The sequence below is a fragment of the Neophocaena asiaeorientalis genome, unplaced genomic scaffold (assembly GCF_003031525.2).
Source record: "Neophocaena asiaeorientalis asiaeorientalis breed wild unplaced genomic scaffold, Neophocaena_asiaeorientalis_V1.1 scaffold263, whole genome shotgun sequence".
In the NCBI taxonomy this organism is placed as follows: domain Eukaryota; kingdom Metazoa; phylum Chordata; class Mammalia; order Artiodactyla; family Phocoenidae; genus Neophocaena; species Neophocaena asiaeorientalis.
This window is the reverse complement of record NW_020175015.1, coordinates 985,790-1,005,128: the sequence shown is the minus strand read 5'-3', so window position 1 is coordinate 1,005,128 and position 19,339 is coordinate 985,790. Positions and strand designations below refer to the sequence as shown.

Here is a 19,339-nt window from a genome sequence, read left to right as displayed (position 1 = left end):
GGAACTGTAATGGTGCCCCTGGACCCCAACACTACCTTTTAACAAATAAGTTATTTCACCTCTCTGAGCCTGTTTCCTTGTCCATGGTGAGGGTTACAGGGTAGCACGTGTGCAAGTTCTCAGCATGGGTGTTCTGTACGTGGGAGACAGGATTACGTACTTAGCATCCGGCTCACTGATTGTGCCCTTTCCCAGCTGGCTGATGGGAAGGGAAGTAGCAGGATCCTTAGAGGAGGCAACAGACAAGGGGAAAGATGATGGAAACCCTCTGAATTTCTATTTCTGGTTTTACATGCTGCTCTGGTCCTCTGAGGGCTCAAGACAAGAGCTTGGCTGTACAGAAGCAGACTGGGGTTGGGGGCGGGGGGCGTTGGGCAGGGAATAACTAATTAACTTTCGGGACCAGCAATGCCAAGTCCAGCTTTTGGCTATAGGAAGACTAAAGTTCAGGAGGGAGCAGCATTTCACAGAAATTTCTGAAATCCTTCGGATGAAAGAGGGATTTGACTTACTTTACGGCATCCCAGAAGGCCAATCTTAAGACCACTAGCTGGGGGAGGTACTGAGGGAGCAGACTGCTCTCAACGGTAGGAAACGCTTCCTAAGATTCAGGCAGAAGATGTGTATTCTAGCCCTGGTGCAGCCATTCACGATTACCACAGGTGACTATAACCTGCATTCGTAGGGGTTTGGGGAGTTTATAAAGTGTTTTTATATCTGTTGCTTCATCCAGTCCTCTCAGCAGCTCTGAGAGGTTTCAGAGTTGAGAAGCTGAAGCTCAGAGAGTGGAAATCTTGCCCAAGTTCAGGCAGCTAGAAAAATGATGGAGCCAGACTGACACCCGGGTCTTCTGACTGATTTCTCTCCACTTCTCCACAGTGTCTTCTCTGGACCTCAGTTTCTCTGTAAAATTAGGGGGTCAGACTCAATGCCCTCCCAGGCTCCTCCCTACTCTGACTTTTGGGTCTCTGACTGGCTGTCTTGTCTCTCCTGGGTATATCTGTATGTAAGAGAGCGAGGGAAGGAGAAGACAAAACTGTGGCTACAAACCTAACGGAGGGATCCCAGATATTGTGGGAGGGAGCAGCTCTGCTGCCAGGTTGGTCTGCAGGCATTAAAATAGGCTCCACTCCCCCTGGGCTTGGGGGCTCCCGCCTTTGAAGGCTTACCTTCCGAGAGTCCTTCCGAGGCATCAAAATGTGACGCTTAGCCTTTACCATCTTCCTTCGAATTAAGTGGATTCCCAGCTGCTCCTGGAGGAGGCTTTTTAGCAGTGGAGGGACCCCTGGAGCCATGGTGGGAAAATAAGATTACTATTAGCTAACATTTTACTGGGGGCTTCTGTGTGCCAGGCACTGCTCATGTACATGTATAAACTTACTTAATTCTCGCACGAGCTCTAGGAGGTAGGTACCTATATTATGCCCATTTGACAGGTGAGGAAACTGAGGCACAGAGAGGTTAAGGAATTTGTCTAAGGCAATGAAGACAGTGTAGAGTAGAGATTAGAATACCCTAGTGTCACTCCAGGGCCCAGGATTCTAAAATGCCTCCAGCTGCTGCATCTTGGACAGTGGGTTCCAGTACTGACAGAGCATCTACTGCATTCAGCATGCTCTGGGTGGGGAGGGCTCAGCAGTTCGGCCTCCCACTCCTCCCTAACTAGGAAGTGGGGAGTGAGGTCACAACAGACCTGTTCCACAAAGCAAAGTGTCATTATAGAGCCCATGCAGGATCTAGATAATTCTGTACTCCATTCCCAGCGCTGCCTCTTTGTTGCTGTGTGACCTTGGGTAGATTGTGACCCTCTCTGATCCTCAGTTTCATCTACTGTGCACGGGGACAAAAATGCCCACTTCACAGGTTTGCTGTCAGGATGAGTTAGTGCAGAGCATGTGCTCAGAGGTCTCTGTTGTTTTCTACAGCCCCCAATGCACTATGAACCTTGTCCACCCACGACGCAGAGCAGAGCAGGGCTCAGCCCTGAGGTAGGGATGAGGAGGCCCACATTGCTTCTTGGAGACTGGGTTCAGGGGGCAGGTTTGTGGGTACCATACCTTGTGTATGGGCCACCAGAGGGTTGTTATGAAAGATGAGCTCGCAGAGAGATGGGAAGAGAGCTACCGGCAGAATGGCATCTTCCTTTGCAATCTGTAAGGAATGCGGGAGAGCATCAGATCGACACCGCCCTCACCTCTGCCCAAGTGCTTCAAGGCCCCACAATGCAGGGCTGCATGCTTGCTAGGTCTGGGGCGAGGGTGGGGCTGGAGGAGTTAGGCTGCTAGGGACAGGACTTACTGCTGGGCAAGTGTCTTATCCTGCACTTTCACCTGTTCACACTCAGAACACCTTTGCCCCGCCTGTTCAAAATTCCACCATCTGTTTCACATTTGAAAGGTTAAGAATTTTTTCCCCTTCTCCACACTGGATAGGTAGCTTATACCAAATATTAAGGATGCTGGTGACAAAATAATAAGAACAAATACATTTAGCACTTGTCTCCCAAGGAGGCTGGAAATTTGGCAAGGCGTGGACTTTGACTTCAGGGTATGTTTTGTCTGACACTTCACCTTCCTCAGTGCAACCCCTACACATCCGGTCAGTCTGTCAACAGCACTGATAGTCTCTTTCACTAAAGCCTGTTCTGGGGAGGGATAGGGGACAGGAGGTCAGGGGGACACACGCCTCTAAGGGATAAGCAGAGCCAGTGGGGTAAGGGAGACCTCGTGGCTGTCTGGGGCCCCGACGCCACACTACCCCTATGAGGCCAGCCTCTGAAGGGCAAGAAAAATACACAATCCTTGTTGAGAAGAGTGGCTGGAACATCTGGGGACAACCTTGGGCAGGGTGTCTATTAGCAATGAAATAGTATCAGAGGGGCCAGGAGCTGGGCAGTGGCCTTTCGGATGCCTAGACACACTGAAAGGTATTGAGTCAGATTTGTGACCCACAGATAGCACTAAGGGCTGGGAGTGGGATGGTATTTCAATCTGACTTCCTCTGGAGCCACACTGGGTAGCAGTAGGTGCTCACGGGGCAATTACCTATTCATTTTCTTTCATTTTGGTTCCTTCAGTCAACAGATATTTACTGAATGACTACATGTACCAAGCACTGGGTTGGGACTGAGCAAAAGAGATACAATTCCTATCCCCGAGGAACAGTACCTAGTGGGAAACAAGCACAGAAGAAACAGTAACACAAAGGAACATGAATTTACAACAGTGATTACTGCCACAAAAGAGAGGCGCATGAAGGACTAGGGTGATTTGACCTAGTCACAGAGGTAAGAGAAGGCATCCCTGAGATCTGAAGGACGGGCAGGAGGTAATCAGTGAATGCAGCGGGGGACATAGTATGTGTCAAAGAAATCTCTGGGTTAACTGAAGCCATTCCCTCTACTTTCTGGGCACACAGCTAGACTGTTCTTCCTGCCTCCTAGGCAGCTAGATGTGGGCATATGACAGTTCTAGCCAGTGCACCTGGGTGGAAGTGATAAATGCCGTTTCCAGGTACAGCTCATTCAAAACCTCCTGTAGGATCCTCTACATCTCTCACCACCCTCCCCTCACTCAATCATCTATCCACCAGTTGCGTAGGATCCAATAAAGTACTCTTAAGGTCCCATGGGATGACAGAGCCATAGCCAGAAGGGACCTGGCTCTTTGAAGGATCATGTGGAAGGCCACCTACCAACCAGGAATATCCACAATAGATTTTGTAAAAGCAAGAAATAAACTTTTGTGTTCAGTCATTGACATTTTTAAGTTTGTCGCAGCCGCTAGTATTAAACTTACTCTAATGCAGAGAGGAAATGTTCCATACAAAGAGAAGAATGTGTGAAAGGTCTCACAGCAAAGAGGAGGAATGCCTGTTGGAAGGATTTAAAGAAGGCTAGTGTGACTAAAAGCAGAGGGAAAGGGTGGCTGGTGCAGAATAAGGCTGGGGATGCAAGTATGGGCCAGACCAAAGATTAAACCCATGAGATGAAGTTTTAGAAATATGAGGACCTAGGCTAGTGCTTCAGGAGGGGGATCCAGATGGTAGAGTAAGAGGATGTGGAGCTCAGCTGACCCCACAAACACATCAAAACCACATCTACATGCAGAACAGTTCTCATGGAAAACTAACTGGAAACTGGCAGAACTACTCCTAAACCACCAAGGCTGCAAGAAAGATTCCCACGTAATCAGGTAGGACAGAAGGAAAGCACGTGGTCAGGACCTGTGCCCCGGGGAGGGGACTAAGAGGAAAAGGGAGATCGCATGGGTGGGGAGTGAGCGGGTTGAGCCACAGACAGGGTGTCCCCAGAGGGGACGAGGGGTCCTGCAGGGAGGAGAAGTGCCGGGACAGAAAGGCTGAAGAAGCCTAGACTCCACTTGGGAGGAGCACACAGGTGCAGGCTCACCCCCAGACAGGGTGGAGAGAGGTTTGCCTAGCAGCTGCCGCCGCACCACACCCCCCAATGCGAGCAGAGAGAACCTCCCCGGTGCCGCTCTTCCATGTCACAGCCTGGCACGGGACCTAGGGCAGTCAGGTCTTGGGAAAAGACTCCATCTAGGGATGCAGAGGTGGCTCGGGGGCCTGGGGTGTGGTCTAGGTGGGCGGTGGCAGCCACTGTCGCACTTACTCAAATAGCACTACAGAAGCAGCCCAACTTCCGACAGCTGCGCAGAGCTTCAATTCCTGAACCAAAATACCGTGATCCCCAGTCCCACCCTAGGGAAGGCTCCAGCCCTGCCCACTCTATGCCACAACCTTGCACTGGATCTGGGCCAACCATAACGGGGAAAAGATGTGACCTTGGGCTGCAGCTGAGTGGAGCTGCAGACGCCAACACAGGAGGAGCACCGGACCTCTATAAGGGCACAAGCCCCGTGTACTTCAGCACTCCCCTCCTTCAGGGCAAGGCCCCAGTGTGGGGAGAAGGGAAACACACACTTAAAGGGAAAGGAGCCAGCTCAGGCTGGACCCTCAGGGCTTCTGCTCCAGCAACTAGGCAGCAGGCCCCACCCCTGACAGAGTGACGTAGCCACTGAGCAGAGAGGAAGTCCTGCCTCACACTCTGCTGGAGGCTCTAGCTAATCCAGCACCAGCCACACCCTCATCTTAGTGGCCAGCACACCCTGAGGAAAGACGTGGCTGCCATCCACATCAGATCCAGCCATCACCCCAAAGACACTGGGTACACCCGGTCTACATGTGGATGCTCCCACATAAAGACATCCATTCAAGACCAGGGATTGGCCAAGATGGTAGAGTAGAAAGACCCTAAGCTCACCCCCTCTCACAGGCACACCAAAATCACAACTATTTACGGAACAGCCATTGATGAAAAGGACCAGAAGCTAACAGAAATGGTCTTCTATGCCTAAGGATATAAAGAAGGAACCACAATGAGATGGGTAGGAGGGGTGGAGTTGCAACATAGTTAAGTCCCATACCCTTGGGTGGGCAACCCACAAACAGGAGAAAAATGACAATTGCAGAGGTTCTCCCAAAGAAGTGAGAGGTCCAAGCCCTACACTGAGCTCCCCAGACCAGGGCTTCTGCACTGGGAAGATGAGCCTTCAGAGCATCTGGCTTTGAGGGCCAGCAGGGCTTACTTTAGAGAGTCCCAGAGGGCTGGGGGAGATAGAGACCCCACTCGTAAAACACACGAATATCTCACACTCCGGGACCCAGGGCAGATGCAGTAATTTGGTATGAGCCTGGATTAGACCCATCTGCTGATCTTGAAGTCTCCTGGAGAAGCAGGATGCAACTGGAGCTCACCCTGGGGACATACACGGTGGTGGCAGCCATCTGGGGAGCTCATTCTGCCATGTGGACACTGGTGCTGGCAAGCGCCATTTTAGAATCCTTCCTCTAGCTTATTAGTCCCAGGATGCAGTGATGCCCTGGTTCAACAGTCTGTAGACATCAGTACTGGGAGGCCTCAGGCCAGGCAACTAACTGGGAAAGGACACAGCCCTACCCATGAGCAGACAGGCTGCCTTAAGAACCCCTGAGCCCACAGCCACACCTGGACATGGCCCTGCCCACCAGAGGGCCCAGGACCTGGCCCCATACACCAGGGTGCAGGCACTAGACCTGAGGCCCCAGGAACCAGCTCCACCTACCAGTGGACAGGCCCCAGCCCCATAATCCCTTGTACCCAGCCCCACCCTCCAAGGATCCTGCTCTAGCCTCAGCACATTTTTACCCACCAGTGGGCAGAGAGCAGCCATAAGAAAACCGCAGCCCCCCAGTCTGCAGACATGGCCTGCCCAATAGCAAGTCAGACCCTGCCCTGGGACCTGCCGGACCGTGGCCCTGCCCACCAGAGAACCTGGTCTAGTGTCAGACCCAGCTTTGCCCACCAGCAGGCAGACACCAGCCACAAGAAAACCACAGCCTTGCAGCCTGCAGAACCAGCCCACCCACTAAGAGGCCATATCCTGCCCTGGGAATGGCTGGGCCCTGGCCTGCCCACTAGCAGGCCGACATGCACTTCAGGATACCCCAGACCCCACAACCAACTGTGTTAGGAATCGGCCCACCCACCAGCAATCTGACACCACCTCTAGGACCTCTGCACCCTGCAACCAGACCCCAGGAAACATCTCTGCCCACCAGTAGTCCAGGACTAGCCCCAGAACCTTCCTTCACCCACCAGTGGACACACAATAGACTGAGGTCTCCTGGACCCTTATTCTGCCCACCAGTAAGCTGAACCCAGGGCACGCCAAGGTTCTGCAGTCAGCCACCTCATGACTGGGTCCTATGAACCAGCGACAGGCAGCCTCCACACAAGGCAGGATCTGGCAACCAACAGGACCGGGGACCAATCAAGTCTAGCAGACCACCCACATGCTCACACACAGTCAGCCTGTCACAAAAGATCCACACAGCATACATAGCTCTGGTGATGAGAGGGTAGTGTACTGCTGGGACACACAGGACATCTACAAACGGACACTTCTCCAAAGTCGGGAAACAGAACCAACCTGCCAAATCCATAAAAATAAAAACAGCAACAGGCAAAATGAGGTGAAATAGGAACATGTTCCAGATGAAGGAACAAACTAAAACCTCAGAAGAAAAACTAAGTGGAGATAGGCAATCTACCTGAGAAAGAGTTCAGGGTAATGATCATAAGGATGATAAAAGAACTTGGACAAAGAATGGATGCACAGAGAGAGAAGTTAGAAGTTTTTAAACAAAGAATTAGAATATATAAAGAATAAACAAAGATGAAGAATGCAATAACTGAAATGAAAACACTATGGGGAATCAATAGTAGACTATATAACACAGAGGAAGAGATCAGTGAGCTGGAAGACAGAGTAGTGGAAATCACTGCCACTGAACAGAAAAAAAGACAAAGAAATTAAAAGAAATAAGGACAGTTAGAGACCTCTGGGACCACATCAAGTGCACAAATATTTGCACTATAGCGGTCTCAGAAAGAAAAGAAAGAGGCTGAGAACAACTGAAGACATAATAGCTGAAAACTTGCCTCACTGGGAAAGGAAACAGACATCCAAGTTCAGGAAGCACAGAGAGTCCCATACAGGATTAACTCAAAAGAGGAATACATCAAGACACATTGTAACTAAAATGACAACAATTAAAGAGAATACAAGAAGCAGCAAGGAAACTCCTATAAAGCTATCAGCTGATTTTTCATCAGAAAATCTGCAGGCCAGAGTTCAGAGTAAAGATTGTAAACGTGATCAAAGAACTTGGGAGGACAATGGATGCACAGAGGGAGAAGTTAGAAGTTTTTTTAAAAAAGAGAAAATATAAAGAACAGTCAAACAGAGGTGAAGAATACAAGGTGAAGAATACAATAACTGAAACGAAAAATACACTAGAAGGAATCAATAGTGGTACGGAAGAACAGATCACTAAAATTTGAAATTGAGATCAGCAACTTAATACAATCACACACACACATATATATATACATATATATACATCTACATATATATATAGAGAGAGAGGGAGAGGGAGAGGGAGAGAGACTGCTATACAAAAACTTCATGGTAACCACAAACCAAAACCTGTAATAGATATACACACAAAAAGAAAAAGGAATTCAAACATAAAACTAAAGATGGTCATCAAATCACAAGAAAGCAAAAGAAGAAAGGGAAAAAAAGACCTATGGAAACAAAAAACAATTAACAGAATGGCAGTAAGAACATACGTATCAATAATTACCTTAAATGTAAATGGGCTAAATGCTCCAACCAAAAGACAATGAGTGGCTAAATGGTTAAGAAAACAAGACCTGTATATATGCTGCCTATAAGAGACTTATATTAGATCTAGAGACACATGCAAACTGAAAGTGAGGGGATGGAAAAAGGTATTCCATGCACATGGAAATCAAAAGAAAGCTGGAGTAGCAATGTTCATATAGACAAAATAGACTTTAAAATAAAGACTGTTACAAGAGACAAAGAAGGACACTACATAATGATCAAGGGATCAATCCAAGAATATATAACAATTGTAAATATATATGCATGCAACATAGGAGCACACCAACGTATAAGGTAAATGCTAATACCCATAAAAGGAGAAATCGATAGTAACACAATAGTAGTGGGGGACTTTAACACCCCACGTACATCAATGGACAGATCATCCAGATAGAAAATCAATAAGGAAACACAGGCCTTAAATAACACATTAGATCACATTGACTTAATTGATATTTATGGAACATTCCATCTGAAAGCAGCAGAATACATGTTCTTCTCAAGTGCACATGGAACATTCTCCAAGACAGATCACATGCTGGGCCACAAAGCAAGCCATGGTGAATTTAAGAAAACTGAAATCTTATCAAGCATCTTTTCCGACCACAACGCTGAGATTAGAAATCAACTACAAGAAAAATAAACTGTAAAAAACACAAACACTTGGAGGATAAGTAGTATGCTACTAAACAACCAATGGATCACTGAAGAAATCAAAGGTGAAATTAAAAACATACCTAGAGACAAATGAAAATGAAAACATGACAATCCAAAACATATGGGACTCAGCAAAAGCAGTTATAAAAGGAAAGTTTATGGCAATACAGTGTTACCTTAGGAAATAAGAAAAAATCTCAAACAACCCAAACTTACACCTAAAACAACTAGAGAAAGAAGAACGAACAAAACCCAAAGTTAGTAGAAGGAAAGAAATCATAAAGATCAGAGCAGAAATAAATGAAACAGAAATGAAGAAAACAATAGAAAAGATCAATGAAACTAAAAGTTGGTTCTTTGAAAAGAAAAACAAAATTAATAAAACTTTAGCCAGACTCATCAAAGAAGGAAGGGAAAGGACTCAAATCAATAAAATCAGAAATGAAAAAGAAGTTACAACTGACACCACGGAAATACAAAGGATCATAAGAGACTACTACAATAAACTATGTGACAATAAAATGGACAACCTAGAAGAAATGGACAAATTCCTAGAAAGGTACAATCTTCCAAGAGTTAACCAGTAAGAAATACAAAATATGAGCAGACCAATTACCAGTACTGAAATTAAAACTGTGATTTTAAAAAGTCCAACAAACAAAAGTCCAGGACCAGATGGCTTCACAAGCAAATTCTATCAAACATTTAGAGAGGAGTTAACACCAATCCTATGAAATGATTCCAAAAAATTGCAGAGGAAGGAACACTCCCAAACTCACTCTGTGAGTCCACCATCACCCTGATACCAAAACCACACAAAGATATGACAAAAAAAGAAAATTACAGGCCAATACCACTGATGAACAGAGATGAAAAAATCCTTGACAAAATACTAGCAATCCAAATACATAACAATACATTAAAAGGATCATACACCATGATCAAGTGGGATTTATCCCAGGGATGCAAGGATTCTTCAATATACACAAATCAATCAGTGTGATACACCACATCAACATATTAAAGAATAAAAACCATATGACCATCTCAATAGATGCAGAAAAAGCTTTTGACAAAATTCAACACCCATTTATGATAAAAACTCTCCAGAAAGTGGGCATAGTGGGACTGTACCTCAACATAATAAAGGCCATATATGACAAACCCACAGCTAACATCATACTCGAAGGTGAAAAGCTGAAAGCATTTCTTCTAAGATCAGGAACAAGACAAGGATGTCCACTCTAGCCACTTTTATTCAACATAGTTTTGGAAGTCCTAGTTACAACAGTCAGAGATGAAAAAGAAATAAATGGAATCCAAATTGGAAAGGAAGAAGTAAAACTGTCACCATTTGCAGCTGATGCAATAGTACATACAGAAAATCCTAAAGACACCACCAGAAAACTACTAGCGCTCATCACTGAATTCAGTAAAGTTGCAGGATATAAAATCAACATACAGAAATCTGTTCCATTCCTACACATTAACAATGCACTATCATAAAGAGAAATTAAGGAAACAATCCCATTTACCATCACATCAAAAAGAATAAAATATCTAGGAATAAACCTACCTAAGGAGGCAAAAGAACTGTATTTGGAAAAGTATAAGACACTGATGAAAGAAACAGAAGACGACAAACAGATGGAAAGATATACCGTGTTCTTGGATTGGAAGAATCAATACTGTTAAAATGACCATACTACCAAAGGCAATCTACAGATTCAATGCAATCCCTATCAAGCTATCAATGGACACGGGGGGGAAGGGGAAGTTGGGACAAAGTGAGAGAGTAGCATTGACATATATACACTACCAATTGTAAAGTGGATGGCTAGTGGGAAGCTGCTGCATAGCCCAGGGAGATCAGCTTGATGCCTTCTGATGACCTAGAGGGGTGGGATAGGGAGGGTGGGAGGGAGACTCAAGAGGGAGGGGATATAGGGATATATGTATACATATAGCTGATTCACTGTGTTGTACAGCAGAAACTAACACAACATTGTAAAGCAATTAAACTCCAATAAGGATATTAAAATTCAAAAAAATATGAATGGCATTTTTCAAAGAACCAGAACAAACTATATTAAAATTTGTATTGAAACACAGAAGAACCCAAATAGTCAAAACAATCTTGATAAAGAATAACAGATCTGGACGAATCATGCTCCCTGACTTCAGACTATATTACAAAGCTACAATGTAATCAAAACATTATGGTACTGGCATAAAAAGAGACATCAATGCAACAGTAGAGAGAGCCCAGAAAAAAACCATGCACTTATGATCAATTAATCTATGACAAAGGAGGCAAGAATATACAATGGAGAAATGATAATCTCTTCAAATAAGAGGTACTGGGAAAACTGGACAGCTAACTTAAAAGAATGAAGTTAAAACGTTCTCGAACACCATATACAAAAATAAAGTCAAAATGGATTAAAGACCTAAGTGTAAGACTGGATACTGTAATATTTTAGAGGAAAACAAAGGCAGAACAGTCTTTGACATAAATCATAGCAATATTTTTTTGGATCTGTTTCCTAAACCAAAGGAAATAAATGCAAAAATAAACAAATGGAACCTAATTAAACCTAAAAGTTTTTGCACAGCAATAGAAGCCATTGAAAAAAGGAAAAGACAACCTCCTGAGTAGGAGAAAATGATATGACCAATAAGGGATTAATATCCAATATATATATAAATAGCTCATACAACTCAACATCAAAAAAACCAAACAGCCTGATTAAAAAATGGGCAGAAGAACTGAAGACATTTTTCTAAAGAGCAAATGCAGATGGCCAACAGGCCCATGAAAAGATGTTGAACACTGCTAATCATTAGGGAAATGCAAATCAAAACCACAATGAGATATCACCTTACACCTCTCAGAATGGCTGTCATCAAAAAGAACACAAATATAACAACTGTTGGAGAGGATGTGGAGAAAAGACAACCCTCATGCACTGTTGGTGGGAATGTAAACTGTACAGCCACTGTGGAAAACAGTATGGACGTTTCTCAAGAAACTTAAAATAAAACTACCATTGACCAAGCAATTCTACTCCTGGGTAAATATCTGAAAAAAACAAAAGCACTAATTTGAAAAGGTACATGCATCCCAGTGTTCATAGCAGCATTGTTTACAACTGGCAAGATATGGAAGCAACCTAAGTGACCATCAACAGATGAATGGATAAAGAAGACGTGGTATACACACACACACACACACACACACACACACACACACACACACACACACATTGGACTAATACTCAGCCATAAAAAAGAATGAAATCTTGCCATTTGCAGCAACATGGATGGACTTGGAGGGTATTTTAAGTGAAGTAAGAGAAAGAAATGCTGTATGATATCACTTAGTTGTGGAATCTAAAAAATACAGGAAACTAGTGAATATAATAAGAAAGAAGCAGACTTACAGATATAGAAAACAAACTAGTGGTGACCAATGGGGAAAGGGAAGGAGGAAGGGGCAATATAGGTGTAGAGAAGAAAGATGTACAAACTATTAGGTATAAAACAAGTTCCAAGGATATATTGTACAACACGGGGAATATAGACATTACTTTATAGTAATTATAAATGGAGTACAACCTTTAAAAACTATGAATCACTGTATTGTACACCTCTAACATATAATATTGTACAGCAACTATATTTCAATTAAAAAAATTTTTTAATCACAGCCAAAAATACGTAGGAATAAACTTATCCAAGGAAGTGAAAGCCTGTATTTGGAAAACTGTAAAACATGGATGAAGGAAATTAAAGATGATTCAATGAAATGGAAAGATATCCCATGCTGGAGGATAGGAAGATTTTAGCATTGTTAAAATGGCCATACTACCCAAAGCAATCTACAGATTTAATGCAATCCCTATCAAAATACCCATTACTTTTTCCAGAGAACTAGAAGAAATAATACTAAAATACACAAAAGACCCAGAATTGCCAAAGCAGTCCCGAGGAAAAGAACAAAGCTGGAGGTATAACCCTCCCAGACTTCAGACTATACTATAAAGCTATAGTAATCAAAAACAGCATGGTGTTGACACAAAAACAGACACATACATCAATGGAACAGAATAAAAAGCTGAGAAATAAAGCCACACACCTACGGTCAATTAATCTACGACAAAGGAGGCAAGAATATAAATGGAAAAAAGACAGTCTCCTCAGTAAGTGGTGCTGGGAAAACTGGACAGCTACATGTAAATATATATATATATATATTTATATATTAATACATTCTCTTGGGAACTCCCTGGCAGTCCAGTGTTTAGGACTCCATGCTTTCACTGCCAAGAGCCCAGGTTCAATCCCTGGTCAGGGAACTAAGATCCTGCAAGCTGCACAGCGCAGCCAAAAAAAAACATACTATTACACCATATACAAAAATAAACTCAAAATGGTTTAATCACCTAAATGTAAGACCTGAAATCATAAAAGTCCTAGAAGAGAACATAGACCGAACACTCTTTGACATAAATTATAGCAATATTTTTTTGCATCACTTTCCTAAGGCAAAAGAAATAAGAGCAAAAATAAACAGATGGGACCTAATAAAACCTAAAAGCTTCTGCATAGCAAAGGAAACCACTGACAAAACAAAAAGGCAATCTGTGGAATGGGGGAAAATATTTGCAAATGATTCAACTAACAAGGGGTTAATACCTAAAAACATACAAACAGCTCATACAACTCATTATCAAAAAACCCCAAATAATCCAATTGAAAACTGGGTGGAAGATTTGAATAGACATTTTCCCAAAGACATACAGATGGCCAACAGTCACATGAAATATGCTCAACATCGCTAATAGAGTAATGCAAATCAAAACCACAATGAGATATCACCTTACATCTGTCAGAATGGCTATCATCAAAAAGTCTACCATGGGACTTCCCTGGTGGCTCAGTGGTTAAGAATCTGCCTGCCAATGCAGGGGACATAGGTTCGAGCCTGGTCTGGGAAGACCCCACATGCTGCAGAGCAACTAAGCCCGTGCACCACAACTACTAAGCCTGCGCTCTAGAGCCAGTGAGCCACAACTACTGAAGCCCGCATGCCTAGAACCCATGCTCTGCAACAAGAGAAGCCACCACTATGAGAAGCCCGTGCACCACAACGAACAGTAGCCCCTGCTCGCTGCAACTACAGAAAGCCTGTGCGCAGCAACGAAGACCCAACACAGCCATAAATAAATAAATAAATATTTACAAATATTTTTTTAAGAAGTCTACCAATAACAAATGTTGGAGAAGATGTGGAGAAAAGGGAACCCTCGTATACTGTTGGCAGGAATGTAAACTGGTGGTATTACTCAGCTATAAAGAAAATGAAATAATGCCATTTGCAGCAACATGGATAGACCTAGAAAATATTACATTTAGTGAAATAAGTTAGAGAAAGACAAATGCTGTATGATATCACTTATATTGGAATCTAAAAAATAATATAAATGAATGTATATACAAAACAGACACAGACTCACAGAAAACAAACTTGTGGTTACCAAAGAAGAGAGTGAAGCAGGGGAGAACAAATTAGGGGTATGGGATTAAGAAATATAAACTATTATATATAAAATAGATAAGCAACAAGGATATACTGTATAGCACAGGGAATTATACTCAGTCTTGTAATAACCTATAATGGAATATAACCTGCAAAAATATTGAATCACTAATGCTATACACCTGAAACTAACACAATATTGTAAATCAACTATAATTCCATAAAAAACAGAAATATGGAGACTTAAATTTGACAGGACTTGGATTAGATATGGGTGGGGAGGAGGGATGTACAGGAGAGAGAAGTATCAAAGACGACAACCAGGTTTTGGCTCAAGTACCTGAACGGAGTCAACAGCTCAAATAACTCAGCTATTGACAACGATATGGAATCATGGAAGAACATCCATTTTTGAATTGATAAGATCATTAATTCACTTTGGATATGTGTTTTTGGAGGTGCCTTTTAGACCTCCAAGTAGAAATTCAAGTAGACAGTAGATACACTGGTCTCGGGTATAAAGGATTTATAAGTTTGTGAAGCATTGGTCATGGGCAATGGGTATGTGAAGCCAGCCTCGGGAGAAAACACAGAGTAAGAGGAGAAAAGGGACTCAAAGTAGGCCTTGAAGGACTTTCACATTTGATCATCTAGACCAGAGGTCAGCAAACCTTTTCTGTCAGAGGCCAGATAATAAATGTTTTAGGCTTTGCAGGCCATATGGTCTCTGTTGCAACTATTCAACTTTGCTGTTGTAGCACAAAAGCAGCCATAGACAATTCATAAGTAAATAAGTGTGGTGACTCTTCCAACAAAACTTTATTTATGGACTCTGAAATTTGAATTTCACATAATTTTCATGGGTCATGAAGTATTATTCTTCTTTTGATTTTTTCAACCATTTAAAAATGTAAGTATCACTCTTAGCCAAAGAATATACAAAAACCAGGGTCAGCAGATATAGCCTGTTGGCCAAAATCTGGGTCCCTATCTGTTTAATAAGGTTTCATTAGAACACTGACATGCTCATTCACTTATGTATTGCCTTTTGTGCTACAAGGGCAGAGTTGACTAGTTGTGACAGAGTAATATATTTACTATCTGTCTCTTTTACAGAAAAAGTTTTGCTGACTTCTTATCTAGACTGTAGAAAAAGAGGGAAGAAAGATGAATCTACAAAGAAACCTAACATGTGTTGATAAATGACTATATAATGATGGTTAAAGAGGGTGCAGAGTCACTTTTGTGCAAATCAAGTAGTCAAGAAGCAGTCACCACAAAATGGGAGATGGAGAATTTAATTTTGTCAGGATGCAAAATTACATCCATCCAAATCAGGTAGCTAAAAAGTTGAAGAAGGTTACAATTAAAACTGGTGGAGGGACTTCCCTCATGGCGAAGTGGTTAAGAATCCGCCTGCCAATGCAGGGGACATGGGTTCGAGCCCTGGTCCGGGAAGATCCCACATGCCGCGGAGCAGCTAAGCCCGTGTGCCAAAGCCCGTGCACCACAACTACTGAGCCTGCACTCTAGAGCCCGTGAGCCACAACTACTGAGCCCGCATGCCACAACTACTGAAACCCACACGCCTAGAGCCCGTGGTCCACAACAAGAGAAGAAGCCACTGCAGTGAGAAGCCCACGCACCGCAACGAAGAGTAGCCCCCACTCACTGCAACTACCGCACGCAGCAAGGAAGACCCAACGCAGCCAAAAATATAAATAAATAAATTTATTAAAAAAAATACTGGTGGAAAGTTGAAAGATACCCAGGGCACGTGTGCCATATTTTCTGTGAAATTAAGTCCCAGCTGAAAGATATAGGCTTAGGATTCTGGCTGATTATTGTAAGCAGAATTTGACCATCAGGTTAGCTTGTTCCTTATAAGGTGAGTTTAATGCCCCTGGAAATAAATTCAGATTCCAATGACACCTTGAAATTTCTGCCCAATTTTTCATTGGGTTAGGGTGAATATAACTTAATAGTCAAACTTATGAAGTAAGTAAATATTAGTTAAAGGTGGAGTGAAAGTGATTATTTTACTTTTGGCACACAAATTACTAGATTTCTAAGTGAATATTCTAGATGTATATAAATTGTTTGAAGGCATAACTGGTTTTAAAATTTTTAACTTTAATAAATTGAGTATTAATTTCAACACAGGTTGCCTGAGTACTCCTTGACATGATCAGAACATCACTCATTCATCTCACGAACATACTGAGCACCTAACATGTATCAGGTGCTATTTGAAAAGATGATGAAATAGTTGTAAGCAAAACAAAGTCACAGCTCTCAAAAGAACCTACATTCTGGCAGTAGACAACTGATCAAAGACAAAAAGATATATGTAAGGGGGTAACTCTCATAAAGAAAAATGTTTAAAAACTCAAGTGAAATGTAGAAAACAGGAAAGACTGCTGCTCGCCTCCTAACAACAATATAAAAACTGAATAACCTAAACCTGCACAACTTTTCTTGCGTGCAACAGAGAGCTAAGGTCTCAGGGCAACCAAGTGGCCTGAAATATAAGGAAAGTAGGGCACCTCCAAGGAGGGATGGGACACGGACCCTGGCTCACCTGTGGCAGAACGTGGGAGGAAAAGATGATGAGTGGCATTTAAGTATTTAAGAAGTCAGCTAAAATTTTTAATGAATTGCTAAAGGCCAAGTGTGGGCTACAGTAGGAGAATAGAACTCCTGAGAGCTGCAGACACAAGGGGAATTCACGCCCACTTGTAGGCAAAAGACTGGACACAGTGAGGGAGACTGGAGAAAGCCTTCCTTGGGGTGTAGGCCTGGAGGAGGAGAGCAGCTGCCATTGTAGGAAAGGCAGGAAGCCCTGCCAACCCTGCTCCCTAGTGAACAAAAGCCTTAAGCTGCTGAGGAAGGTCAGCAAACCCTGTTGGGCCCAGGGCCCTGCATCTGGGGAGGGAAAAAATTAAAACCTGCTACTCCTGTGGTAGGGGAGGAATTCAACCTGGCCCATTTCATTAGAAGTCGCCTACTGCTGGGACAGGGGTAGGACCACTGAGAAGGATACATCCTTGAGACACAGGAACCCAGGGCCTACTTAAGACAGGGGTTGGGCCCTCCCACTGGCACCCTACCACCAGACTAGCAAGCACTAACTAACAAGTGAAAGCAGTCACTGCTGGGGGAGGAACAAGAGTGTGGAGATAAACCCTCTGAGGTGTAGGAACACAGAAAAAGCTGCAAGATGAGGATAGAGCAGGAACGCTGAGAAAATGCTCCAGCATCCCAGCAAGAACCAACTATATGCTGTCTCAGTGAGATACACTTTAAATACAAAGTTATAAATAGGTTGAAAGTAAAAGGAAAGAACAATACACCATGCAAACAGTAAGCATAAGAGAGCTGTCCATCTATACTAAAATCAGACAAAATAGACATTAAAACAAGGAGTATTATTAGAGGCAAAGGAAGACAAATCATAGTAACAAAAGGATAAACACATCAAATAGATATAAAAATTCTAAATGAATATGTACCCAAGGGTAGAGCTTCAAAATACATGCAGCAAAAACTGACAGAACTAAAGGGAGAAATAAACAAATCCACAATCATGGCTGGAGATTTTAGCATACTGCTCTCAATAATTAATAGAACACATAAAACAATAGTACATAAAAGATCTGAGTGACACCACCTTAACTTAGTTGATATTTATAGAACACTATCCCCCAAAACTGCAGAATATACATTTTTTTTCTAAGTGCACACAGAGTGTTCACCAAGCTAGAATATAGGATGGACCATAAAATAAATTTAAATAAATTTCAGAAGAATGAAATCTTACAGATTATGTTATCTGGCCACAATAGAATTAAATTAGACCTCAACAAATGTAAGTTATCTAGAAGATCCCCATATATTTGGAAATAAAACAACTCACTTCTAAACAACCCAAGTGTCAAAGAAGAAATCATAAAAAAATATAAATATTTTAATTGAATGAAAATCAAGACGCAATTTGTAGGATGCAGCTCCAACAGTGCTTAAAGAAGATATTTATAGCTGTACATGCTTATATTAAAAAGAAGAAAGGTCTAAATCAATGATCTAATATTATACTATTTATGAATCTAGAAAAAGAAGAGCCAATTAAGCTCATTGTGAGTAGGACAGAAATAAAGTTATGAGCAGAAATCAATGAAATGGAAAACAGACTATAGAGAAATCCAAAGAAACCAGCACCTAGCTTAGTGGGTTTTTTTTTTTTAAGTCCATAAAAGGGATAACTTCTAACTACTTTGGATCAATAAAAGACACAACTTACCAGTTTCAAGAATGAAAGGAGGGGGCTTCTCTGGTGGCACAGTGGTTAAGGATCCGCCTGCCAGTGCAGGAGACATGGGTTCGAGCCCTGGTCCGGGAGGATCCCACATGCCGTGGAGCAGCTGAGCCCGGGTGCCACAGCTACTGAGCCTGTGCTCTAGAGCCCACAAGCCACAACTACTGAGCCCGTGTGCTGCAGCTACTGAGGCCCGTGTGCCTGGGGCCCGTGCTCTGCAGCAGGAGAGGCCACCGCAATGAGAGGCCTGTGCACCACAGTGAAGAGTAGCCCCCATTCGCCCCAACTAGAGAAAAGCCCGCGCGCAGCAATGAAAACCCAACACAGCCAAAAATAAATAAATAAATTAAAAAAAAAAAAGAATGAAAGGAGGCCCCTTAATACATCTATGATCCACTGATTTTCAACAAGGGTGAGCAGACCACTCAATGGGGAAAGAACAGTCTTTTCAATAATGGTGTTGAAGGACTTCCCTGGTGGTGCAGTGGTTAAGAATCTGCCTGCCAATGCAGGGGACATGGGTTTGAGCCCTGGTCCGGGAAGATCACACATGCTGTGGAGCAACTAAGCCCG

At 42.9% G+C, this 19,339-nt stretch overlaps 1 protein-coding gene across 1 annotated transcript in view; it reads right to left on the bottom strand.

Annotated features, from left to right (window-relative positions):
- Positions 1 to 19,339, bottom strand: part of XRRA1 (X-ray radiation resistance associated 1) — an 88,364-nt gene that overhangs the window by 6,731 nt on the left and 62,294 nt on the right. Inside the window, exons 13-14 of the mRNA XM_024762006.1 lie at positions 2,058 to 2,151; positions 1,170 to 1,285 (exon numbers count right to left, since the gene is read on the bottom strand). Of these exons, the coding sequence (XP_024617774.1) occupies positions 1,170 to 1,285; positions 2,058 to 2,151 (210 nt within the window). The remainder of the gene's footprint in view (positions 1 to 1,169; positions 1,286 to 2,057; positions 2,152 to 19,339) is intronic.